Source organism: Salmo salar, chromosome ssa19 (genome assembly GCF_905237065.1).
Source record: "Salmo salar chromosome ssa19, Ssal_v3.1, whole genome shotgun sequence".
Taxonomy (NCBI): domain Eukaryota; kingdom Metazoa; phylum Chordata; class Actinopteri; order Salmoniformes; family Salmonidae; genus Salmo; species Salmo salar.
In genome coordinates, this window is record NC_059460.1 from 66492646 (window position 1) to 66515775 (window position 23130).

Consider the following 23130-nt stretch of genomic DNA (forward strand, 5'->3'; position numbering starts at 1 on the left):
CATGTGACCAGACCTGTCTTGTTAATGTGTTGACATTCAAAACGGGGTCGCAAAAGTCAATATGACATTTCCAACGCCATACAATGTCGAATTGTTATTCCTCTCTTTTGTCGGCATTGTTGCGCCTCGCCATATTCTGAACGGTGATTACTGTCAGTGTCAGTGATTTGCATTGAGGTTATGTTGGTGTCATTTGGATATTGGATTGACTTTTTACATTTTACGGGGGGGTGGGTTACAATTTATTTAGTCATGCTTGTCAGTTCTTTCAGTTGACGGGTGTTGAATAATCGTCCTCTTGTCTCTTTATCTGACCCTGACAGCGATGCACACCCCTGCCCCTGCCGAGCTCTTCATCTCCGGCTCGGGCTCCTTCCCCTCTTCCTCTGCCCTCTCGGCCTATCAGCACCCGGCCTCCTTCTCCAGCCGCTCCTTCCCCACCCTTCAGGACACTCCCACGTTCAGCCCTACCTCCAACGGACTCCTCTCCCCCCACGACCCTCTGCTGCACATCAAGGGTCCCTCCCAGTCCAGCCTGGGCTTCGACCGCCTCCTGTCCTCTCAGGGCGCCGCCGCAGCCTACCGGGGTGCCCAGGACTCCACAGGCGCCGCCTCCTCGGCCCAGGCCTCATCGGCACTACACATCCAGTCCCACCAGTTCAACCTGCTGTCCTCCCAGCTGCAGGACCAGTCCTCCCAGTTGTACAACGCCTCAGTGTTCTCCTCAGCCCAAGCTCAGGCTCAGGCCCAATCTAACTCGGTTCAGGAGAGGGCTGTGCCCCGGCAGGACAGCGTAATCAAGCACTACCAGCGTCCCACGCCGTCCCAGTCACAGCTCTCCTCCTCGGCAGCCCACTCCCTGCAGCAGTACCTCAGCTGCGGAGGAGCCGGGTACCAGCAGATAGCCCACCCCCGGCATGCCGGCCTCTCCTGCAGCCCCCTAGGTGACCAGAGTCCCTCCTCGGACCACAAGGCCTCTTCCCGGACAGAACAGGTTTATCGGCCCATCATCCAGCCCCCTTACTCGTCCTCCACCTCTTCAGCAGTGGGGAAGGGCGCCAAGAGCAACTCTAGCAGCGGCTACTCCTCGGCCAGCTCGGTGTCCTCCTCCCGCACCCCTCACACGCCCCCTTCTGCGTCCTCCACTTCTTCGACCTCCTCTTCTTCTTCCTCATCTGCCTCGGGAGCCCACCCCTCCAACTCCATCCCCCCCTCCAGCTCTAGCTCGGGCCCCCCTAGACAGCAGCCTCCCACCCAGAGTGCTCCCCCAGCTCCCCAGCAGCAACAGCCCCCTCCAACCTCATCCACGTCTGCCCAGCAGCCCTTACCCAAGCACAGGCTCTCGAGCTACAGCTCACCCGCATCCCTTGTGAAAACCCCCACCACTGCCCTCGCAGGCCAAACCCCGCCGCAACCGCAGACCCAGTCATACTCACCCAGTCAGCCCCCTCTCTCCCACCTCCCCCAGTCCTATGGCGGCTTCAGCTCCCCTCAGGCCCAAGACCTGAGCTCAGCCGGGGTAAGAAAAGGCTATGGGAGCCTGGGAGGGCAAAGCCAGTCGTATTCGGCGGATGTGGTATACGGGACTGACTCTGCTTATGGGTCCCTCCCCTCCTCTCTAGGCGGAGAGGGAAGTCCGTCAATAGGTTACGGCCCAGGCCACTCCCCTGCCCTTTTACGGTCGGGTGGGCCGTCTGGGGGTGGAACCTCAGGAGGCGGTGGTAGTAGCAGCTCAGGAGGTGGGACTTCTGGCTCAGGAGGAGGAGGAGCCACGAGCAGTATGGCAAATGAGAGAGGAGGTGGCGGAGGAGGGTCTTACCATATCCCTGAGTCGATCCCCTCCCCGTCGGCCAACTCTGGGATCAACCGTCCAGGGTTGCACTCCCCCGCCCCTGCCTGCCCCACCAAGACCCCAGGAGGAACGGGCTCTAACAAATATATCTCCTCTGTCCTTTCCCCCACCTTCATGTCCTCCCCTCAGGGCTACCCTGACACCAGAGGCCCTCGGCCCCAGTCCTACCACCCCAACTCCAACAAGACCAAATCTGACCCCAGCAGCATGCTAGGTGTGGGCTCTCAGAGGTCTCAAGAGGATGTGGATGACGACTTCTTGATCCAGCACCTTTTCCAAGCCCAGGCCAGTCCAGTGCCCCAGGCGTCCCACCACCACTCCCAGCAGCAACAATCTCAACAGACGGCCCAACAGCAGGCACCTCCCCAGCCCGTCTCCTCTACCACAGATGGCGGCAAAGGGCTGTCGTCCTATGAGCTGGGAAAGAGCTCTGAGGAGAGGTGCCACCTCCAGAGCGTTATCCGCACTCACAGCGCCATCTCCAGCACCGAATCAGGCGGGGGGGTTACTGGCCTAGACAGACAGCTGGAGATGTCTCTCAAGAAACAGCAGCAACAACAACAGAGGAATGACAGACGAGGCGGTGGCAGGATTGGAGGAAGAGGAAGTGCTGAGCAAAGCCACCCCCTCCTCCACCACTCTCTGGGATCAGTGGTGCACTATGGCCGGGGCGACCCATACTCCCAGCACTCCCTGGGCCCCCAACACTCCTCCCACCCGCAGCAACAGCACACCGCCTCCCATGCCCACCTTCAATCCCTCGCTCACATGGACCCGCAAAAGAAGCCACAAGAGCGCTCGGAGCTGGTGTACCCACGCAAGACCCCCGAGGTCCAGCAGCAACAGCACTCTCAGTCTCAAGCCTCAGCCTCCCTCATGGATTCCCCCACACACCAGTCCCGCCAAACGCCCCACCTGCTCCAGTCTGTGCTGTCCCACACCACCCGCAACAAAATGGAGCCCCATCAACAGCAGCAGCATTCGGTGAGCCAACAACAAGCTATGATGGATGGAGCCGGAGGGCGAATGGGCCCAAATAAACACCAGACTCCGACCCAGCAGGCTTCCCAGCTTCAGCTACAACTCCAGTCCCAGGCTTTGGAGGCCGCAGTGGCGGCCACTCACTACAGCCACGGACCTCCTCAACAGGACCAGAGCCAGTCCAAGCAACAACAGCAGAGCTCGGTGGTGTCCTCCCTGGACATGCTGGAGTGCTCGCTCTCCCAGACCTCCAGTACGGATGGAGGGGGAGTGGAGGAGAGGAGAGGAGGTGGTGGTGGAGGGAGCGGAGAGTGCCGCATGCAACAAGAGCAGCAAAGGCTCGCGTCCCACCACCCTCAACATTCAGAAGTCCACTCATTACTCTCTGAGCCCGACATGGGCTTATCCGCCTCCTCGCAAGTGCACCACCTCCCCCAGCACCATCAACAACAGCAACACCCCAACTCACACCACCAGCAAAGCCACTCAGGGCACCACTCCCAAGGCCATGCTCACCCCCTGTCCAACCACTTGCCCCCTCCCTCAGCTTCCACCCACTCACAGCAACAGAAGTCCCAGTCCCACCCTTCCCAGCTCACCCTGGGCCAGCAGGTCCAATTGGACCAGCAACAGCGCTCTGAGCAGCACCCGTTTGACACGGTCAGCCCCGTGGAGAAAAGCGGCGGCCAGAGCCAGAATCACTTCGTCCCGCTCACCTCCATCTGCTTCCCGGACTCGCTCCTGCAAGACGAGGACCGCTCCTTCTTCCCCGGCATGGAGGACATGTTCTGCTCGGACGACTACTCCAAGTCGAGCTGCGCCGGAGAAAGCGCAGGCCCAATGCAGGGGGAGATGAACAAAGAGGGACCAGGAGATGGCCATGAGGAGGCCATGAAGGCTAATTCAGGTAGAGGAAGTGGAGGGGGAAGCGGAAGAGCCAGCTATGACATGCATGGCCACCACGGCGGCGACCAGGGCTACGTGCAGTACTGCCACGGTCTCTCCGAGTCAGGCAGCAGCACCATGGACCTGGAATCCCTCAAGACCCATGAGCTGCCCTCCACCGTCAATACGGAGCAGCTGGGCCTGATCCAGTTGCAAGGCCCCGGAGGCATGGGCGTCACTGGCCCGGGGAAATTGTCCTCGAGTCCAGGCGGGTGCGCTGGCGGTACTGGTGTCAGTTCTGGAGGCCTCACCTCACCCATCTTCTGCTCATCGCGCCCCAAGAAGCTACTCAAGTCAAGCTCGTTCCATCTGCTCAAGGAGCGCCGGGACCCCAACACGCTGCCCAAGAAGAGCTACGCGCAGGAGTACGAGTTCGAGGATGACGAGGACAAGGACAACCAGCCGGCAGACATCCGCCTGAACAGCCGCCGGCTCCCCGACCTCCTCCCCGACCTGGTCTCCAGTTGCCGTAAGACAGGAGGTGGGGCTGGAGGAGGAGGCACGCTCAGCCCCCTCATGGGAGACCTTAACTTCTACCACTCGACAGGTTATCCCCCCCTCGGCCCCCCTCCCCAGCTCATGTCGCAGGACGTGGTCAAGAAAAGGGGACGTAAGCCCACCAAGCAAAAGAGAGAGGGGCCTCCCAGGCCCAGGGGTAGGCCTCGCATTCGCCCGCAGCCAGAGCAGCACACGCCCTGTGGAATGTTGACCGGTGAGATGGGAGGAGGAACCGGATTAGGAGGGGGGAATGGAGGAGGAATGGATGGTAAACTGGGCAGGGACCGTGGTAGTGGATGCCGGGTGAGGAGAAATGACATGTTTATGGAGATGACTAGGAAGGACCAGACGCAGCAACACCACCTTCAGCAACAACAGCATCAGCTCCACCACCAGGCTCCACAGCATCAGGAGCCCATACCACCTCTCAAGGTGAGTGATTGAATTGAACTTCATTAATCCCCAGGGGGAAATATAGATGTCATAGCAGGCCTGTACTTAAAGGGACGTTACACTTTCAAATCAAAGTTTGTCAAACGGTTTCAGATCTCTAAAGTAGTCTGTCAAGATTTAACCACTTCCCATAAATCTGGATCTATACAACTGATGACATGGGATTCGAATGCATCATGACATCGGACAGCTTTTCATTTTGGAGTGGAATGTTCCTTTAAGGTGGCAGGAATAGCAAAGTTTACTGTACTCTGTACTCTATTGGCATTTTAGCAAAACCTTTCCCGTTTTTTTCCTGTCGTAGATCAAACTGCCCATCGGCTCCATGTCCTCTTCCGACGACCTGCTGAGGATAGACTCTCTGTCTGGTACAGACCCCGCTCTGTCGGACGGCTCGGTGGGCTCGGCTCCCTCCCTTGGCCTGAGTCCCGGACCCCCGTGCGGAGGGACAGACTCCAACAGGACCCAGAACAAGAGCAAGCAGAACAGCCAGATGCTGAGTGATGGAGTGGATGGAGAGGGGATGGATGGAAGGGTAAAGGACTATTACATTTGTTTGTCCAATGAATCAGTTTAAAATGTTTTATCCTGTGTGTTGTATGTTACAATGTTACCCTTCTCAGTTGGTAAAATGAAGAGTGGAAACCAGTATTTCCCCACTAGTGAACCTGAGTCTATTTTTTCTCTCTATTCCCGACCCGCTCCCTCTCTGTCTCTCTCTCAGGTGGATGAGAAGGATTCGGAATCCAAGGCGGGCTTCATGGCCTCCTTCATGGACTTCCTCAAGTCGGGAAAGAGACCTCAGGGCTTGGAAATGCCTGTGGGAATGGAATCAGGACATGGTGACGCTTCACCGCTCAAATGTGGAGGGCTCTGTCCCTTGTCCTCAGTGCCGCCTCCATTCGGGGAGGGTGAGGGCAACGGCGGCCTGGCCCTGGTTGGCTGCCCCAGCCCCTGCAAGCGCACCCTGGACGACGAGCTGAAGAGGAACCTGGAGACGCTGCCCTCGTTCTCCTCGGATGAGGAGGATTCGGTGGGCAAGAACCAGGACCTGCAGAAGAGCATCTCCTCAGCCATCTCGGCTCTCTACGATACACCGCAGCTGGCCTTCCAGCCGCCCCCACCTCCTCCCCCACCCCAGTCCCAACCCCAACCTAGGCAGGCCCAGCTCACATCGACCCCGCTGCAGCCCCCCACCCTCAGCCCCCAGACCCCCTCACACACCCCTCACACCCAGCTCCAGGCGGCCGAGCCGGCTGTACTACAGCGAGAGGACCGGGAGATGGAGAATGATGATGATGATGAGGAGGAGAGGAAGATGGGAGGAGTGGGTAATGAGAGTGAAGTGAAGGTTATGGAAGAGGAGGCGCCAGAGTTTGAAACACTTGGTGCACCCAAATTAGAAGGTAAGGGAAATACCGGGCCGATACAGATCATATTGATGATATTTTGTTGTCGATGATTGCCAATACCAGTATGGCAAAAGGAGGGGGAAAAAAACATTATGTCCTTGCGAGGTGAGGGGGATCAACTGAGATTGCAAACGAAAACTTTGTCATATTTGGATGACAAGTTTTTAATGAAAGTTGCACAGTGCAGCATAAAATGTGGCAAGCGACCACTTAGTAGTTGTTTCCCACATATTTACTATTTTGGCTCAGATGTAATAGTTTAAAATATTGTATCATAGTATCGGAGCCCCTTGACTTTTTCCATATTTTGTTGTGTTCTAAATTGGATTAAATTGTTGTTGTTTTTATCAGCGTTCTATACACAATACCCCATAATGACAAAGCCCCAGAATACCCCAGACATTTTTGCAAATGTATTGAAAATAAAAAAACTATCACATTTACGTAATTATTCAGACCCTTTACTCAGTACCGTAAATTCCGGACTATAAGCCGCAACTTTTTTCCCAGGCTTTGAACCTCGCAGCTTAAACAATGACGCGGCTAATATATGGATTTTTCCCGCTTTCCAAAAAAACACATTCTGTGACGTGCTCAGTTTGACGGCATGAAGCTTTCATTAGACCAATAAAATTGCAGAACGGGTTACGGTCAAACAACTTTTTTGTTTACTGTTTAGATTAAATCGAGCGCTCTCAAACTTCCCATCATTCTGATTACGGTAGTCATTTTGTCACCCTCATCATGGCAAAGACACGGAGAAATGCATATGATGCAGCTTTCAAGTTGAAGGCGATTGATCTGGCTGTTGGAAAAGGAAATAGAGCTGCTGCACGGGAGCTTGGTCTTAATGAGTCGATGATAAGACGTTGGAAACAGCAGCGTGAGGAATTGACTCAGTGCAAAAAGATTACTAAAGCTTACTGCTAATTTTTTATTTTTTGTTACAAGCCGTGTTTCGTTAAAGCCTATTTATTTTTGTTACAAGCCGTGTTTCGTTAAAGCCTATTTATTTTTGTTACAAGCCGTGTTTCGTTAAAGCCTGTGTAATGTTATAGACATGTGAGGCTTATTTATGTTCAAAATAATTTTTCTTTTTTTTATTCAGTGGCTTATATTCAGGTGCGCTTAATAGTCCGGAAATTACGGTACTTTGTTGAAACACCTTTGGCATCGATTACAGCCTTGAGTCTTCTTGGGTATGATGCTACAAGCTTGGCACACCTGTATTTGGAGAGTTTCTCCCATTGTTCTCTGCAGATCCACTCAAGCTCTGACAGGTTGGATGGGGAGCGTCGCTGCACAGCTATGTTCAGGTCTCTCCAGAGATGTTCGATTGGGTTTAAGTCCGGGCTCTGGGTGGGCCACTCAAGTACATTCAGTGACTTGTTCCGTAGCTACTCCTGCATTGTCTGTGCTTAGGGTTGTTGTCCTTTTGGAAGGTGAACCTTCGCCCCCAGTCTGAGGTCCTGAGTGATTTGGAGCAAGTTTTCATCAAGGATCTTTCTGTACTTTCCTCCGTTCATCTTTCCCTCAATCCTGACTAGTCTCCCAGTCCCTGCTGCTGAAAAACATCCCGACAGCATGATGCTGCCACCACCACGCTTCACCGTAGGGATGTCACGCCTGGCATTCAGGCCAAAGAGTTCAATCTTGGTTTCATCAGACCAGAGAATGTGGTTTCTCATGGTTTGAGAGTCCTTTAGGTGCCTTTTGGAAAACTCCAATCAGGCTGTCATGTGCTTCTTACTGAGGAGTGGCTTCCGTCTGGCCACTCTACCATAACGGCCTGATTGGTGTTCTGCAGCGATGGTTGTCCTTCTGGAAGGTTCTCCCATCTCCACAGAGGACATCTGGAGCTCTGATAGTGGGACAATTGGGTCTTGGTGACCTCCCTGACCAAGGCCCTTCTCTCCCGATTGCTTAGTTTGGCCAGGCGGCCAGCTCTAGAAAGAGTTGGTTGTTCCAAACTTCTTCCATTTATGAATGATGGAGACCACTGTGTTCTTGGGGACCTTCAATGCTGCAGAATTTTTTTGGTGCCCTTCCCCAGATCTATGCCTCGACACAATCCAGTCTCGGAGTGCAACAGACAATTCCTTTGACCTCGTGGCTTGGTTTTTGCTCTGACATGCACTGTCAACTGTTTGACCTTTATATAGACGGGTGTGCCTTTCCAAATCATGTCCAATCAATTGAATTTCCCACAGGTGGACTCCAATCAAGTTGTAGAAATGGAACAGGACATACTTGAGCTCAATTTCAGTCTCATAGTAAAGGGTCTGAATACCCTACAGTTGAAGTCGGAAGTTTACATACACCTTAGCCAAATACATTTAAACTCAGTTTTTCCACATTTCCTGACATTTAATCCAAGTAAAAATTCCCTGTCTTAGGTCAGTTTGGATCACCACTTTATTTTAATAATGTGAAATGTCAGAATAATACTAGAGAGAATGATTTATTTCTGCTTTCATTACTTACATCACATTCCCAGTGGGTCAGAAGTTTACATACACTCAATTAGTATTTGGTAGCATTGCCTTTAAAATGTTTAACTTGGGTCAAATGTTTCGGGTAGCCTTCCACAAGCTTCCCACAATAACTTGGGTGAATTTTGGCCCATTCCTCCTGACAGAGCTGGTGTAACTGAGTCAGGTTTGTAGGCCTCCTTGCTCGCACATGCTTTTTCAGTTCTTCCCAAAAATGTTCTATGGGATTGAGGTCAGGGCTTTGTGATGGCCACTCAATACCTTGACTTTGTTGTCCTTAAGCCATTTTGCCACAACTTTGGAAGTATGCTTGGGGTCATTTTCCATTTGGAAAACCCATTTGTGACCAAGCTTTAACTTCCTGACTGATGTCTTGAGATGTTGCTTCAATATATCCACATAATTTTCCTTCCTCATGTGCCATCTATTTTGTGAAGTACACCAGTCCCTCCTGCAGCAAAGCACCCCCACAACATAATGCTGCCACCCCCGTAGTTCACAGTTGGGATGGTGTTCTTCGGCTTGCAAGCGTCCCCCTTTTTCCTCCAAACATAACGATGCTCATTATGGCCAAATAGTTCTATTTTTGTTTCATCAGACCAGAGGACATTTCTCCAAAAGAACAATCTTTGTCCCCATGTGCAGTTGCAAACCATAGTCAGGCTTTTTTATGGCGGTTTTGAAGCAGTGGCTTCTTCCTTGCTGAGCGGCATTTCAGGTTATGTCGATATAGGACTCGTTTTACTGTGGATATAGATACTTTTGTACCGGTTTCCTCCAGCATCTTTACAAAGGTCTACATTTTTTTTCTGAGGTCTTGGCTGATTTCTTTTGATTTTCCCATGATGTCAAGCAAAGAGGCACTGAGTTTGAAGGTAGGCCTTGAAATACATCCACAGGTACACCTCCAATTGACTCAAATGATGTCAATTAGCCTATGAGAAGCTTCTAAAGCCATGACATAATTTTCTGGAATTTTCCAAGCTGTTTAAAGGCAGTCAACTTAGTGTATGTAAACTTCTGACCCACTGGAATTGTGATACAGTGAAATAATCTGTCTGTAAACAATTGTTGGAAAAATGACTTGTGTCATGGACAAAGTAGATGTCCTAACCGACTTGCCAAAGCTATAGTTTGTTAACAAGACATTTGTGGAGTAGTTGAAAAACGAGTTTTAATGATTCCAACCTAAGTCTATGTAAACTTCCGACTTCAACTGTATGTATATAAGGTATTTGTTTTTTAAAATATTTAATAGATTTGCAAACACTTCTAAGAACCTGTTTTCACAGTGTCATTAAGGGTGTAGTGTGTAGATTGAGGAATAATAAAAAATATATATTTTTCAGAATAAGGCTGTAACGTAACAAAATGAGGAAAATGTCAAGGGGTCGGAATATTTTTCGAATGCACTGTATATAGTGAATAAAAATATAAATGCAACTATTTCAAAGATTATACTGAGTTACAATTCATCATCAGTCAATCAAAATGAATTCCTTAGTCCTTAACCTATGGATTTCACATGACTGCAAGTACAGATACGCATCTGTTGGTCACAGATACCTTAAAAAGGTCGGCGTGTGTGTGGATCAGAAAACCAGTCAGTATCTGGTGTGACCACCATTTGCCTCATGCAGCACGACACATCTCCTTCGGATAGAGTTAATCAGGCTGTTGATTGTGGCTTGTGGAATGTTGTCCCACTCCTCTTCAATTGCTGTGCGAAGTTGCTGGATATTGGCAGGAACTGGAATACGCTGTCGTACACGTCGATCCAGAGCATCCCAAACGTGCTCAATGGGTGACATGTCTGGTGAGTATGCAGTTCATGGAAGAACTGGGAATTTTTCAGCTTCCAGGAATTGTGTACAGATCCTTGTGACACGGGGCCGCGCATTATCATGCTGAAAAATGAGGTGATGGTGGCGGGTGAATGGCAGGATCTCATCATGGTATCTCTGTGCGTTGAAATTGCCAATGATAAACTTCAATTGTGTTCGTTGTCCGTAGCTTATGCCCGCCCATACCATAACCCCACCACCGCCATGGGCACTCTGTTCACAACGTTGACATCAGCAAACCGCTTGCCCACATGACGCCATACACATGGTCTGCAGTTTGAGGCCGGTTGGACGTACTGCTAAATTCCAAACGGCTTATGGTAGAGAAATGAACATTCAATACTCTGGCAACAGGTCTGGTGGACATTCCTGCAGTCAGCATGCCAATTGCACTCTCCATCAAAACTTGACATGTGGTGTTGTGTGACAAAATTGCACATTTTAGAGTGGCCTTTTATTGTCCCCAGCACAAGGTGCATCTGTATAATTATCATGCTGTTTAATCAGATTCTTGAAATGCCACACGTTTCAGCTGAATGGATTATCTTGACAAAGGAGAAATGCTCACTAACAGGGATGTAAACAAATTTGGGCACACTTTACATCTTGCATTTGTTTTTGTTCAGTGTAGATAATATATCTATTTTTGGAACCAGAAAAAAAATTCCCCTTCTCATATCTTACAAGACTTTTCTTCATATTCTTGTTGTTTCTGCTCATGCCCCATTTTTTTCTTCAAATTTATTTTCACGAGTTAGCTCATGACAAATAATTATTTTAGCTTGTGGCTGTGCTCTTGCTAAAATTCTGTCATTGAATCGATTTCATATTGCACACAAAGTAAAGAACTGATTAAAAGAAACGATAGTCCCATTGTTATGATGATAGTTCTAAAAGTTTGAACTGAATGATATTAAAGGCCCACAACTGTGATCTTTACAGCTGTTTGGTTAATTTAAACGATACCTTATATACCTATTGATTCTTGAAGAAAATTACATTAGCACTTCTCTCCATATTCCAGCTTCCCTCCCGGAGTCCCAGGAAGCACCAGTCGCCCCCCCCACCTCCCTCCGCCTCCCCCGCTCAATCCTTCTCTCCCTCTCCCCCGCCTTCCCCCTTACCTCCCCTCTCTCTCCCTTCATCACCCTTGCCGCCACAAGAAGCAGCACAACAGCAGAAGTCCCAACCTCTGAGCCCCCTCCCTCCTTTCAATCCCTCCCCTCTTCATCCTGCTCCCGCAACCCTCCCTCTCTATCCCTCCCCTCTTCATCCTGCTTCTGCCACCCTCCCTCTCTCCTCCCCGCTTCCTCAGTCATCCCCGGCCACAGAGTTCCCTAAGTACTCACCGGAGCCCCGCGCGCGTCTCCGGAAGAAGCCCCTGGCTCTCAGGTCACCTCGCTGCACGTGGCTCAGAAGCAGGAGGATGCCGCCATCGCCGGAGAGAGCGAGGAGGACGAGAGCGAGAGCGGAGGTGAAGGCATTTTCCGAGAGAGGGACGAGTTTGTGGTGCGTGTGGAAGACATTGCAACTATGAAGGTATTTGTGTGTTTGCGTGTATGTGTGAGTAAAAAATACATCACTAATCAACAGTTCAACAGTCGCTAGGTTTGATGGTTTGTCAAAATATTCCATCTGTTCTGTTAAGTGTGTGAGAGAATGTGTGTGTTCATATATGGTAGTTGTGTGTTCAGTATGTGATGTATTGACTCCCTCACCCCTCAAACCCTAGCTGGCCCTGAAGACCGGTCGAGAGCCTCCCCCCATCTGGAGGGTGCAGAAAGCCCTGCTGCAGAAGTTCAGCCCTGAGATCAAGGACGGAGAGAGGCAGTTCTGTGCCACCAGCAACGTGAGTCAGTCTGTCTGTCCACCAAACACATGACTGTCGCTGCTCAATGTCAACACAGAATGCATGTTTCTGTCTATCAACAGGGCACGCAACTGAAAATGTTTTAAAACATTTTGTAAAATTTAAAATGAAATTCAAATTCTCTACCTGATTCAGTACCTTTTCCTCCATTTAGTGCCTAATGAACACGACCCTGATGATGTCTGTCTGTGTGGTTGTTTGTTGCGTTACAGGTCGTCTTAGTTCTCAGAAGAGTGCTTATATCATATTAATGTGATTCCTGAGATCTAAAATGCCCAAACTGTTTCTAGATCAGCACTCGTACTATTTTGCCTTTTTAGATTCTAACAAATGGACAGTGTGGTCCTGGTCCTAGATCAACACTCCTACTCTGAGACACTTTATGACTGCGGAACCTGATAAACTGTGCAGCACATCTGCAATAAAGATGACCTGGAACAGGCCCATTGATTTGTGTGGATCCCAAGATAGGTACTTATTGAACAGCTACTCATCAGGTATCCATATAAACAAAATGGCTACTCTTTCTCTTCCTCAGTATCTGGGCTATTTTGGAGATGCCAAGAGGCGGTACCAGCGCCTGTACGTCAAGTTCCTGGAGAACGTTAACAAGAAGGACTATGTGAGAGTGTGCTCTCGACGACCCTGGCACAGACCATCTGGACTGAGGTACCCATTAGTGGTTTTTATGCCTTCACTTCTCAAAGTTTTTCTTCCACCTTGTCATTGAACAATCCATAAGACAGTACTGTTCGAAATATATGCTTGGAAGGTTTATTACTTGCACCTCTCAAATATACATTTCGGAGAGTGCTGTCCTGTTGAATGTCCATGGACAATGTTTAAGAGGAAAATACTAGCCTAAAGAGCTAACATGGTGTTTGCACTTTGATCTAGCCATCCAGTGTGTTCCATAAAATCTGAAGTAGCCAGCATACTGAAAAATGTAGCCAGCTAGAGGGTGCGAGAGCATAACCCCGCACAAAATGAGGGTTAGTTGTCAGCTATTTTGCTGGCAGAGGGCGTTTATGGAACTGGCCATCTGAAATACTGTTTCCTTCTCTTTATTCAAATCTCCACTCGTCTTCAACAGGCGACAGGCCCTCCCCAAAATAGCGTCCCCGCCTCCCACCACCCTGACCCCGCCTCGAGCCGAGAGGGAGCAGCGAGTGGCACCGCCACGTGAGCCAGTGCAGCATGAACCGAGGGAGAGAACAAGGGCAAAGAACGAACAGCGAGAAAAGGCGACTGCGGGGTTGAAAGAGAAGCAGAGGGAGAAAGAGAAGAGGGTACAGCCATCTCAGGAGAAGCCTGAGAAACGGGCCGCCTCGGTGGCAACGATGGAACGAGGGAAGGGGAAAGAGGAGAAGAAAGGAGGAGTGGAGAAAGAGAAGATGGAGTGCCCTCCCAAGTCGAAGCCAGCCAAGGTCAAGGCAGAGCCTCCTCTGAAAAAGAGGAAGAAGTGGCTGAAGGTCCCCTCGTCATCTGATTCAGACTCGTCCGAGGAGGCAGCCAGTGAGGATGAGAGTAAGAAGCCATTTTGTACCTACAGGGCCAGTTTCCCAGACACGGATTAAGCCAAGTCCAGGACTAAAAAGCATTCTCAATGGAGATTCTCATTTGAAATCGCTTTTTAGTCCAAGACTAGGCATAAACTGTGTCCGTGAAAGTAGCCCATAATGTTTTTGATACTTTGTGAACCCATTTTGTACCGCTTTATTGATAGCTACACCATACATACTTTATAGTGCACTACTTTTGACCAGAGCCCCGTGGGCCCTGGTAAAAAGTAGTGCACTGTAAAGGGAATAGGGTGCCAGTTGGAATGTAGACCATATCTGTTTAGCCTATAAGTATGTGTTTGTGCATTCAAACTGGGTGGAGGGATTATGAGATGGTCGGGGGAATAATAGGTGTCTGTGTCTGCCCTCAATGAATGGAATAGAATGACTCAGGAGGGGAGACAAAAAGAAAATCTGTCAGGAATGTATTTGGCAATTAGGTATAGATGCTGTGTATGTGTGTAGCGTTGTCACGATAGGAACACACAATGCAGACTACACTATTTTGTCCTTTATGAATTGTACTGTATGTTACATATTGTGTGCTATAGCTTGGAAATCCATTTTTTTTTTTTTTACTTTGTTACAACATAAGATAACATTATGCCCGTCTTCCTCAGTTTCCATACCATAATACGCCTGAGTGTTTTGATACAGTTGTTGTGCCAACCCTATGTTTGTGTGTGTGTGTTGTCTAAACCCTGTATGTGTCTCTGTAACCTATGTGCAGTGCCAGTGCGAGGCGGGGTGAACAACCGGGCCATGCGCGAGATGTTCAGGAGCTATGTGGAGATGCTGGTCAGCACGGCACTGGACCCCGACATGATCCAAGCCCTGGAGGATACAGACGGTGAGAGCCCAGAACACACACACACACACACACACACACACACACACACACACACACACACACACACACACACACACACACACACACACACACGGCCCTGGACCTCGACATGATCTAAACCTTGGAGGACAGACAGTGAGAGCAGAACACACACACACACATGACTCTGGACCTCGACATGATCCAAACCCTGGAGGCCAGACATTGAGAGCAGAACACAGTCAATTTCAAGGAATATAACTTTTGTATTTTATTTTGATTTCGGAATAAATTAAAATGTGGCACTGACTCACCCATTGATTGATGAAGAGTTCAGCGTTCGACGAGCTTGTGCGACATGCACGTACAGATACAATTCTGCTAGTTAGCGGCAGGTGGACAAGAAATATCCACCTCGTAGTACGGATGAAGCCTGAGCTGTAATGTACACCTAACTGAAGCTGGTTAGCTTTAGAAAACCCTGAGTAGATCTAGCTTCCTTCATAGTACTGCCCCTTCCCATTTAAGCCATTGAAGTTCAAGGCCGACCGCAGTACTACAGGCATTGTTTGCAGAAAACAGGATCCCCTTCGTGGTCAATCTTCGTGTAAATAAAAAAAATGTTTTGAAGATGATTTTTATACCAAAAATTGCTTCTAGTACACAAGATGTGTGTCCTTGAACCGATTTTATAAAAAAATGGCACACAGAAGAAGTTAATAATAGTTGCTAATGGAAGCCCTCAGTACCCCAGTCAGCCTTCAACTTGAGTTACTCAATGAGAAGGGGCAGCACTGAGCTAGCCTGCAACGTCACTTCCTGGAGTAGCTCAAACTGCGCATGTTATGTGTCCATGAGACGCCATCTTAACCGACTTCATTTGGCTTCAATGCGCTATTGAGTCTTCAAATAGGAATGAATGGTGTCACGTGATCGATGGCTTTGTCCATTCATATACTGAACAAAAATATAAATGCAACATGCAACAATTTCAACAATTTTACTGAGTTACAGTTCATATAAGGAAATCAGTTAATTGAAATAAATAAATGAGTTACTTATCTATGGATTTCACATGACTGGGCAGGGGCGCAGCCATGAGTGAGCCTGGGAGGGCATAGACCCACCCACTTGGGAGCCAGGCCCACCAACTGGGGAGCCAGTTGGGCTTTATTACAGACAGAAATACTCCACCGTTTCATCAGTATTCCGGGTGGCTGGTCTTAAATGATCCTGCAGTTGAAGAACCCGGATGTGGAGGTCCTGGACTGGCATGGTTAGACGTGGTCTGTGTTTGTGAGGCCGTTTGGACGTACTGCAAAAATGGTCTAAAACGATGTAATGCAATTCTCTGGCAACAACTCTGGTGGACATTCCTGCAGTCAGCATGCCAATTGCACGCTCCCTCAACTTGAGACATCTGTGGCGTTGTGCAGTTTTGTCACACAACACATTTTAGAGTGGCCTTTTATTGTCCCCAGCACAAGGTGCACCTGTGTAATGATCATGCTGTTTACTCTGCTTCTTAATATGCCACACCTGTCAGGTGGATGGATTATCTTGGCAAAGGAGAAATGCTCACTAAAAGGGATGTAAACAAATTTGTGCACAAAATTTGAGAGAAATAACCATTTTTTGCATACGCACATTTCTGGGATCTTCTATTTCAGCTCATGAAACATGGGATCAACATTTTACATATTTTTGTTCAGTGTGTGTGTGTGTATATATGTAGTCATTGCAAGAGATGGCCCATCTTTTGTTGACCAATAATAAGGCTGCACCATTAGAATTGTGTGGGCCCAATAAGCATTTTGGAGAAACGGTGTTTCACAGTACTATCATTCCACTATTACCGTAGAAATTACAATGCAAAAATATTACATAGCTCCTTTAATCAAATGTAATTTTGTGTTAAATAGTAATATTCAAACGCATATCACAGTACACATTTAGTAATGACAGGATGCATTTTAAACTTCACAAGCAGTAAAACGTTTCTGTGACTTAATGCGTTTTTATTTTTTGGATAGGAGTGGGGGAAAATGGCTTGTGCATTGATAAGCACACCAAAGACGACGTTAATATGATTAATAAAAGAAAGAAGGCATTTCTAATAGCCTAGTTCCCACCAAAGCCAGCTGTATTTGCAGGATAACCTATAATTTTGATTTCGGCAAAAATTTAAATGTGGCATGGATTACTATTTCAGCGTTATCTCAATGAAGACTTTGGCGTTCGACTATCCACGTTCAACACGAATGCGCAGTTACAAGCTGGCTCTAGTTAATGGTGGTTGTATGATACATTTCCACCTTCGTAACATGGATGAAGGCGGAGCTGGAATTTTGAAGCTAACTGAAGCTGGCTAGGTTTAGAAAATCATGAAAAGATCTAACTAGCGTCGTAGTGTACCCCTCTGGACCGGACATGACACAACACACACGTACTCGGCCCTGGAGGACACTGACAGTGAGAGCAGAACACACTCACTCACACGGCCCTGGACCCCGACATGATCCAAACCCTGGAGGACACAGAAGTTGAGTGCAGAACACACTCATTCACAAACATATACACTACCAATATTTTGTAAGAACAGCTGTATCTAACATACAATGCACACCATTTGGCCTGGGTCATATTCATTAGGCAGCAAATGGAAGAAATTGGACTGAAACAGGGTGGGACTCTTTGTAAGTTGTTCAACAGGAAATGCTGATTTGCGTTTTCTGTTACAAAACATTAAACTTTTTCCATGATGTGTCCTAATGAACAGGGCCCTGTTCAGGAGTGTGAAAAGTTACAGAATGTCCAGATAGACATATATTGTGTAGAACAGATATGATTATCTATCATGATAAAATTGGGAATCATGTCTGATCTATTCATAACATTCAGAATGTTTACCTCACTGAATTATACCCCAGTAGCATCTAGGGAGTTGGAGTTAGTCTTTCTGCCTCCCTTAGGGACGAATCCTAACTTACCCGTCATTCTTTGGGACGAATCCTAACTTTGCGATGCACCTTGGGGCAGAGAAATGTTTGCAAATCTGAAGGAATGGACATGCAGTTGAAGTCGGAAGTTTACATACACCTTAGCCAAATACATTTAAATTCAGTTTTTCCAGAATTCCTGATATTTATTCCTAGTAAATATTCCCTGTCTTAGGTCAGTTAGGATCACCACTTTATTTTAATAATGTGAAACGTCAGAATAATAGTAGAGAGAATGATTTATTTCAGCTTTTATTTCTTTCATCACATTCCCAGTGGGTCAGAAGTTTACATACACTCAATTAGTATTTGGTAGCGTTGCCTTTAAATTGTTTAACTTGGGTCAAATGTTCCGGGTAGCCTTCCACAAGCTTCCCACAATAAGTTGGGTGAATTCTGGCCCATTCCTGCTGACAGAGCTGGTGTAACTGAGTCAGGTTTGTAGGCCTCCTTACTCACACATGCTTTTTCAGTTCTGCCCACAGATTTTCTATAGGACTGAGGTCAGGGCTTTGTGATGGCCGCTCCAGTACCTTGACTTTGTTGTCCTTAAGCCATTTTGCCACAACTTTGGAAGTATGCTTGGGGTCAATGTCCATTTGGAAGACCCATTTGCGACCAAGCTTTAACTTCCTGACTGATGTCTTGAGATGTTGCTTCAATATATCCACATAATTTTCCTACCTCATGATGCCATCTATTTTGTGAAGTTCACCAGTCCCTCCTACATCAAAGCACCCCCACAACATGAGGCTGCCACCCCCGTGCTTCACAGTTTGGATGGTGTTCTTCGGCTTGCAAGTGTCCCCCTTTTTCCTCCAAACATAACGATTGTCATGGCCAAACAGTTCTATTTTTGTTTCATCAGACCAGAGAACATTTCTCCAAAAAGTACGATCTTTGTCCCCATGCTTCCGCAGAGGTATGGGGGCCAGCAGGCCAGAGGTGGATGAACGCAGTGCCCTTGTTTGGGTGTAGGGCCTGATCAGAGCCTGAAGGTACGGAGGTGCCGTTCCCCTCACAGCTCCAAAGGCAAGCACCATGGTCTTGTAGCAGATGCGAGCTTCAACTGGAAGCCAGTGGAGTGTGCGGAGGAGCGGGGTGACGTGAGAGAACTTGGGAAGGTTGAACACCAGACGGGCTGCGGCGTTCTGGATGAGTTGTAGGGGTTTAATGGCACAGGCAGGGAGCCTCGCCAACAGGGAGTTGCAGTAATCCAGACGGGAGATGACAAGTGCCTGGATTAGGACCTGTGCCGCTTCCTGTGTAAGGCAGGGTCGTACTCTGCGAATGTTGTATAGCATGAACCTACAGGATCGGGTCACCGCCTTGATGTTAGCTGAGAACGACAGGGTGTTGTCCAGGGTCACGCCGAGGCTCTTAGCACTCTGGGAGGAGGACACAATGGAGTTCTCCACCGTGATGGCAAGATCATGGAAAGGGCAGTCCTTCCCCGGGAGGAAGAGCAGCTCCGTCTTGCCGAGGTTCAGCTTGAGGTGGTGATCCGTCATCCACACTGATATGTCTGCCAGACATGCAGAGATGCGATTTGCCACTTGTGTCATGCACAAAGTAGATGTCCTAACCGACTTGCCAAAACTATAGTTTGTTAACAAGAACTTTGTGGAGTAGTTGAAAAATGGGTTTTAAGGACTCCAACTTAAGTGTATTGGAACTTCCGACTTCAACTGTAGGTCTTGCAATATGCCAATGATTTGTGAGAAAGTACAAGTTGCCTCATGCGTATCCCAAGTGGAGGACTTGGCCCTAAATCATTCTGATTAGGAGTTAGCTGTATTTGATAGAAAGGGATACTGTTGTATGATTTACACAATCGGTCCAGGCCGCGTTGGACTTGGTTGGCCTGGTTACGCATTCACCTTAATTGCTGGAACAAGGTTATTTGAAACTGTCTGATTCAGCAGTTGCTTTGTGGTCATTTGAGAAAAGCATGTCTGATCAGTTGTTTGGTGTTTTGAGATTTCAAATGGTCAAACCCCTATTGATCAGGCTTCACCACGCCACACACACCAAACAAGAGCAAACATACCTTGAGGAATGTTGAAGAGCAGTGTACATTGTTGTAGGAAAGTGTGTCGTTCAGTACAAACCGTTGCGCAGTGTATTAAAATATTTCATCAACTGAATATGCCCCTGGTTAGCCTCCCCAAGGTTTGGAATGATTGACAGCCTTGTGAAACATATCCATTTAATAATGTTTTGCTCTCCATCTCCATTGGTTCCCTCAGATGAGCTGTACCTCCCCGGGATGAGGAAGATTGACAGCATCATTGTGGAACAGAAGAGGAGGCTGATGAGGAGAGTTAACATGGGTACTCAGCACCAGGTAACCTGCTCTGAATATACTCTGTGTGTGTATATACAGTACCAGTCAAAAATGTGGAGACACTTTCTCATTTCAAGGTTTTTCTTTATTTTTACTATTTTCTACATTGTAGAATAATATTGAAGACATCAAAACTATGAAATATCACATATGGAATCATGTAATCAAAAAAGTGTTCAACATATCAAAATATGTTATTTTGGATTCTTCAAAGTAGCCACCCTTTGCCTTGATGACAGCTTTGTACACTCTTGGCATTCTTTCAACCAGCTTCACCTGGAATGTTTTTCCAACATTCTTGAAGGAGTTCCCACATATGCTGAGCACTTGCTGGCTGCTTTTCCTTCACTCTGCGGTCCAACTCGTTCCAAACCATCTCAATTGGGGTGAGGTCGGGTGATTGTGGATGCCAGGTCATCTGTTGTAGCACTCCATCACTCTCCTTATTGTTCAAATTGCCCTAACACAACCTGGAGGTGTGTTAAGTCATTGTGCTGTTGAAAAACAAATTATAGTTCCACTCAGCACAAACCAGATGGGTTGGCGTGTCGCTGCAGAATACTGTGGTAGCCATGCTGGTTAAGTGTGCCTTGAATTCTAAATAAATCAGACTAAGCACCATCACACCACCACCTCCATGCTTCAGGGTGGGAACGACACATGTGGAGGTCATCCGTTCACCTACTCCGCATCTCAAAGACAAGTCGGTTGGAACCAAAAAATTCAAATTTGGACTCATCAGACCAAAAGACAGATTTCCGCTAGTCTTATGTCCATTGCTCGTGTTTCTTGGCCCAAGCAAGTCTCTTCTTATTATTGGTGTCCTTTAGTATTGGCTTCTTTGCAGAAATTTCACCATGAAGGCCTAATTCATGCAGTCTCCTCTGAACAGTTGATGTTGAGATGTGTCTGAACTCTGTGGAGCATTTATTTGGGCTGCAATCTGAGGTGCAGTTAACTCCAATTAACTTCTCCTCTGCAGCAGAGGTAACTCTGGGTCTTCCTTTCCTGTAGCGGTCCTCATGGGAGCCAATTTCATCATAGCACTTGGTTTTTCCGACTGCACTTGAAGAAACTTTAAAAGTTCTTGAAATTTTCCAGATTGACTGACCTTCATGTCTTAAAGTAATAATGGACTATCGTTTCTCTTTGCTTATTTCAGCTGTTCTTGCTATAGTATGGACTTAGACCTATTTGGTAAAAGACCATCTTCTGTATTAGAGGTCGACCGATTAATCAGCATGGCCGATTAATTAGGGTCAATTTCAAGTTTTCATAACAATTGGTAATCGGCATTTTTGGACGACGATTACATTGCATTCCACGAGGAAACTGCGTGGCAGGCTGACCACCTGTTACGCGAGTGCAGCAAGGAGCCAAGGTAAGTTGCTAGCTAGCATTAAACTTGTCTTATAAAAAACAATCAATCTTCACATAATCACTAGTTAACTACACATGGTTGATGATATTACTAGGTTAACAAGTTTGTCCTGCGTTGCATATAATCAATGCGGTGCCTGTTTATTTATCATCGAATCACAGCCTACTTCGCCAAACGGGTGATGATTTAACAAAAGCACAATCGTTGCACGAATGTACCTAACCATAAACATCAATGCCTTTCTTAAAATCAATACCCAAGTATATTTATTTAACCTGCATATTTAGTTAAAATAAATTCATGTTAGCAGGCAATATTAACTAGAGAAATTATGTTACTTCTCTTGCGTTCATTTCATGCAGAGTCAGGGTATATGCAACAGTTTGGGCCGTCTGGCTCGTTGCGAACTAATTTGCCAGAATGTTACATAATTATGACCTAACATTGAAGGTTGTGCAATGTAACAGCAATATTTAGACTTAGGCTTGCCACCCGTTCGATAAAATACGGAACGGTTCCGTATTTCACTGAAAGAATAAACGTTTTGTTTTCAAAATTATAGTTTCCGGATTTGACCATATTAATGACCTAAGGCTCGTATTTCTGTGTTTATTATATTATAATTAAGTCTATGATTTGATAGAGCAGTCTGCCTGAGCGGTGGTAGGCAGCTGCAGGCTCGTAAGCATTCATTCAAATTTACTGCGTTTGCCAGCCGCACTTAGCAATGCTTGAAGCACAGCGCTGTTAATGACATCAAGCCTATCAACTCCTGAGATTAGGCTCGCAATACTAAAGTGCCTATAAGAACGTCCAATAGTCAAAGGTATATGAAATACAAATGGTATAGAGAGAAATAGTCGACGCGTCATGATTCCTTTAATAACTACAACCTAAAACTTCTTAACTGGGAATATTGAACCAACAGCTTTCATATGTTCTGAGCAAGGAACTTAAACTTTAGCTTCCTTACATGGCACATATTGCACTTTTACTTTCTTCTCCAACACTGTGTTTTTGCATTATTTAAACCAAGTTGAGCATGTTTCATTATTTGAGACTAAATAGATTTTATTTATTATATTAAGTTAAAATAAGTGTATTCAGTATTGTTGTAAATTACAAATATATACAGTTGAAGTCGGAAGTTTACATACGCCAAATACATTTAAACTCAGTTTTTCAAAATTCCTGACATTTAATCAGAGAAAAAATTCCCTGTCTTAGGTCAGTTAGGATCACCACTTTATTTTAAGAATGTGAAATGTCAGAATAATAGTAGAGAGAAGGATTTATTTGAGCTTTTATTTATTTCATCACATTCTCAGTGGGTCAGAAGTTTACATACACTCAATTAGTATTTGGTAGCATTGCTTTTAAATTGTTTAACTTGGGTCAAAACATTTCGGGTAGCTTCCCACAATAAATTGGGTGAATTTTGGCCCATTCCTCCCGACAGCTGGTGTAACTGAGTCAGGTTTGTAGGCGTCCTTGCTCACGCATGCTTTTTCAGTTCTCCCCACACATTTTCTATAGGATTGAGGTCAGGGCTTTGTGATGGCCACTCCAATACCTTGACTTTGTTGTCCTTAAGCCATTTTGCCACATCTTTGGAAGTATGCTTGGGGTCATTGTCCATTTGGAAAACCCATTTGTGACCAAGCT

General features: G+C 47.1%; 1 protein-coding gene across 1 annotated transcript in view; it reads left to right on the forward strand.

Moving 5' to 3' along the window:
* LOC106579416 (proline-rich protein 12) overlaps positions 1 to 23130 on the forward strand; it is a 61890-nt gene that overhangs the window by 32624 nt on the left and 6136 nt on the right. Inside the window, 10 exon segments of the mRNA XM_045702614.1 lie at positions 324 to 4708; positions 5034 to 5264; positions 5454 to 5984; positions 11502 to 11831; positions 11834 to 12016; positions 12210 to 12326; positions 12886 to 13016; positions 13441 to 13874; positions 14640 to 14759; positions 19987 to 20084. Coding sequence (XP_045558570.1) covers positions 324 to 4708; positions 5034 to 5264; positions 5454 to 5984; positions 11502 to 11831; positions 11834 to 12016; positions 12210 to 12326; positions 12886 to 13016; positions 13441 to 13874; positions 14640 to 14759; positions 19987 to 20084 — 6560 coding nt within the window.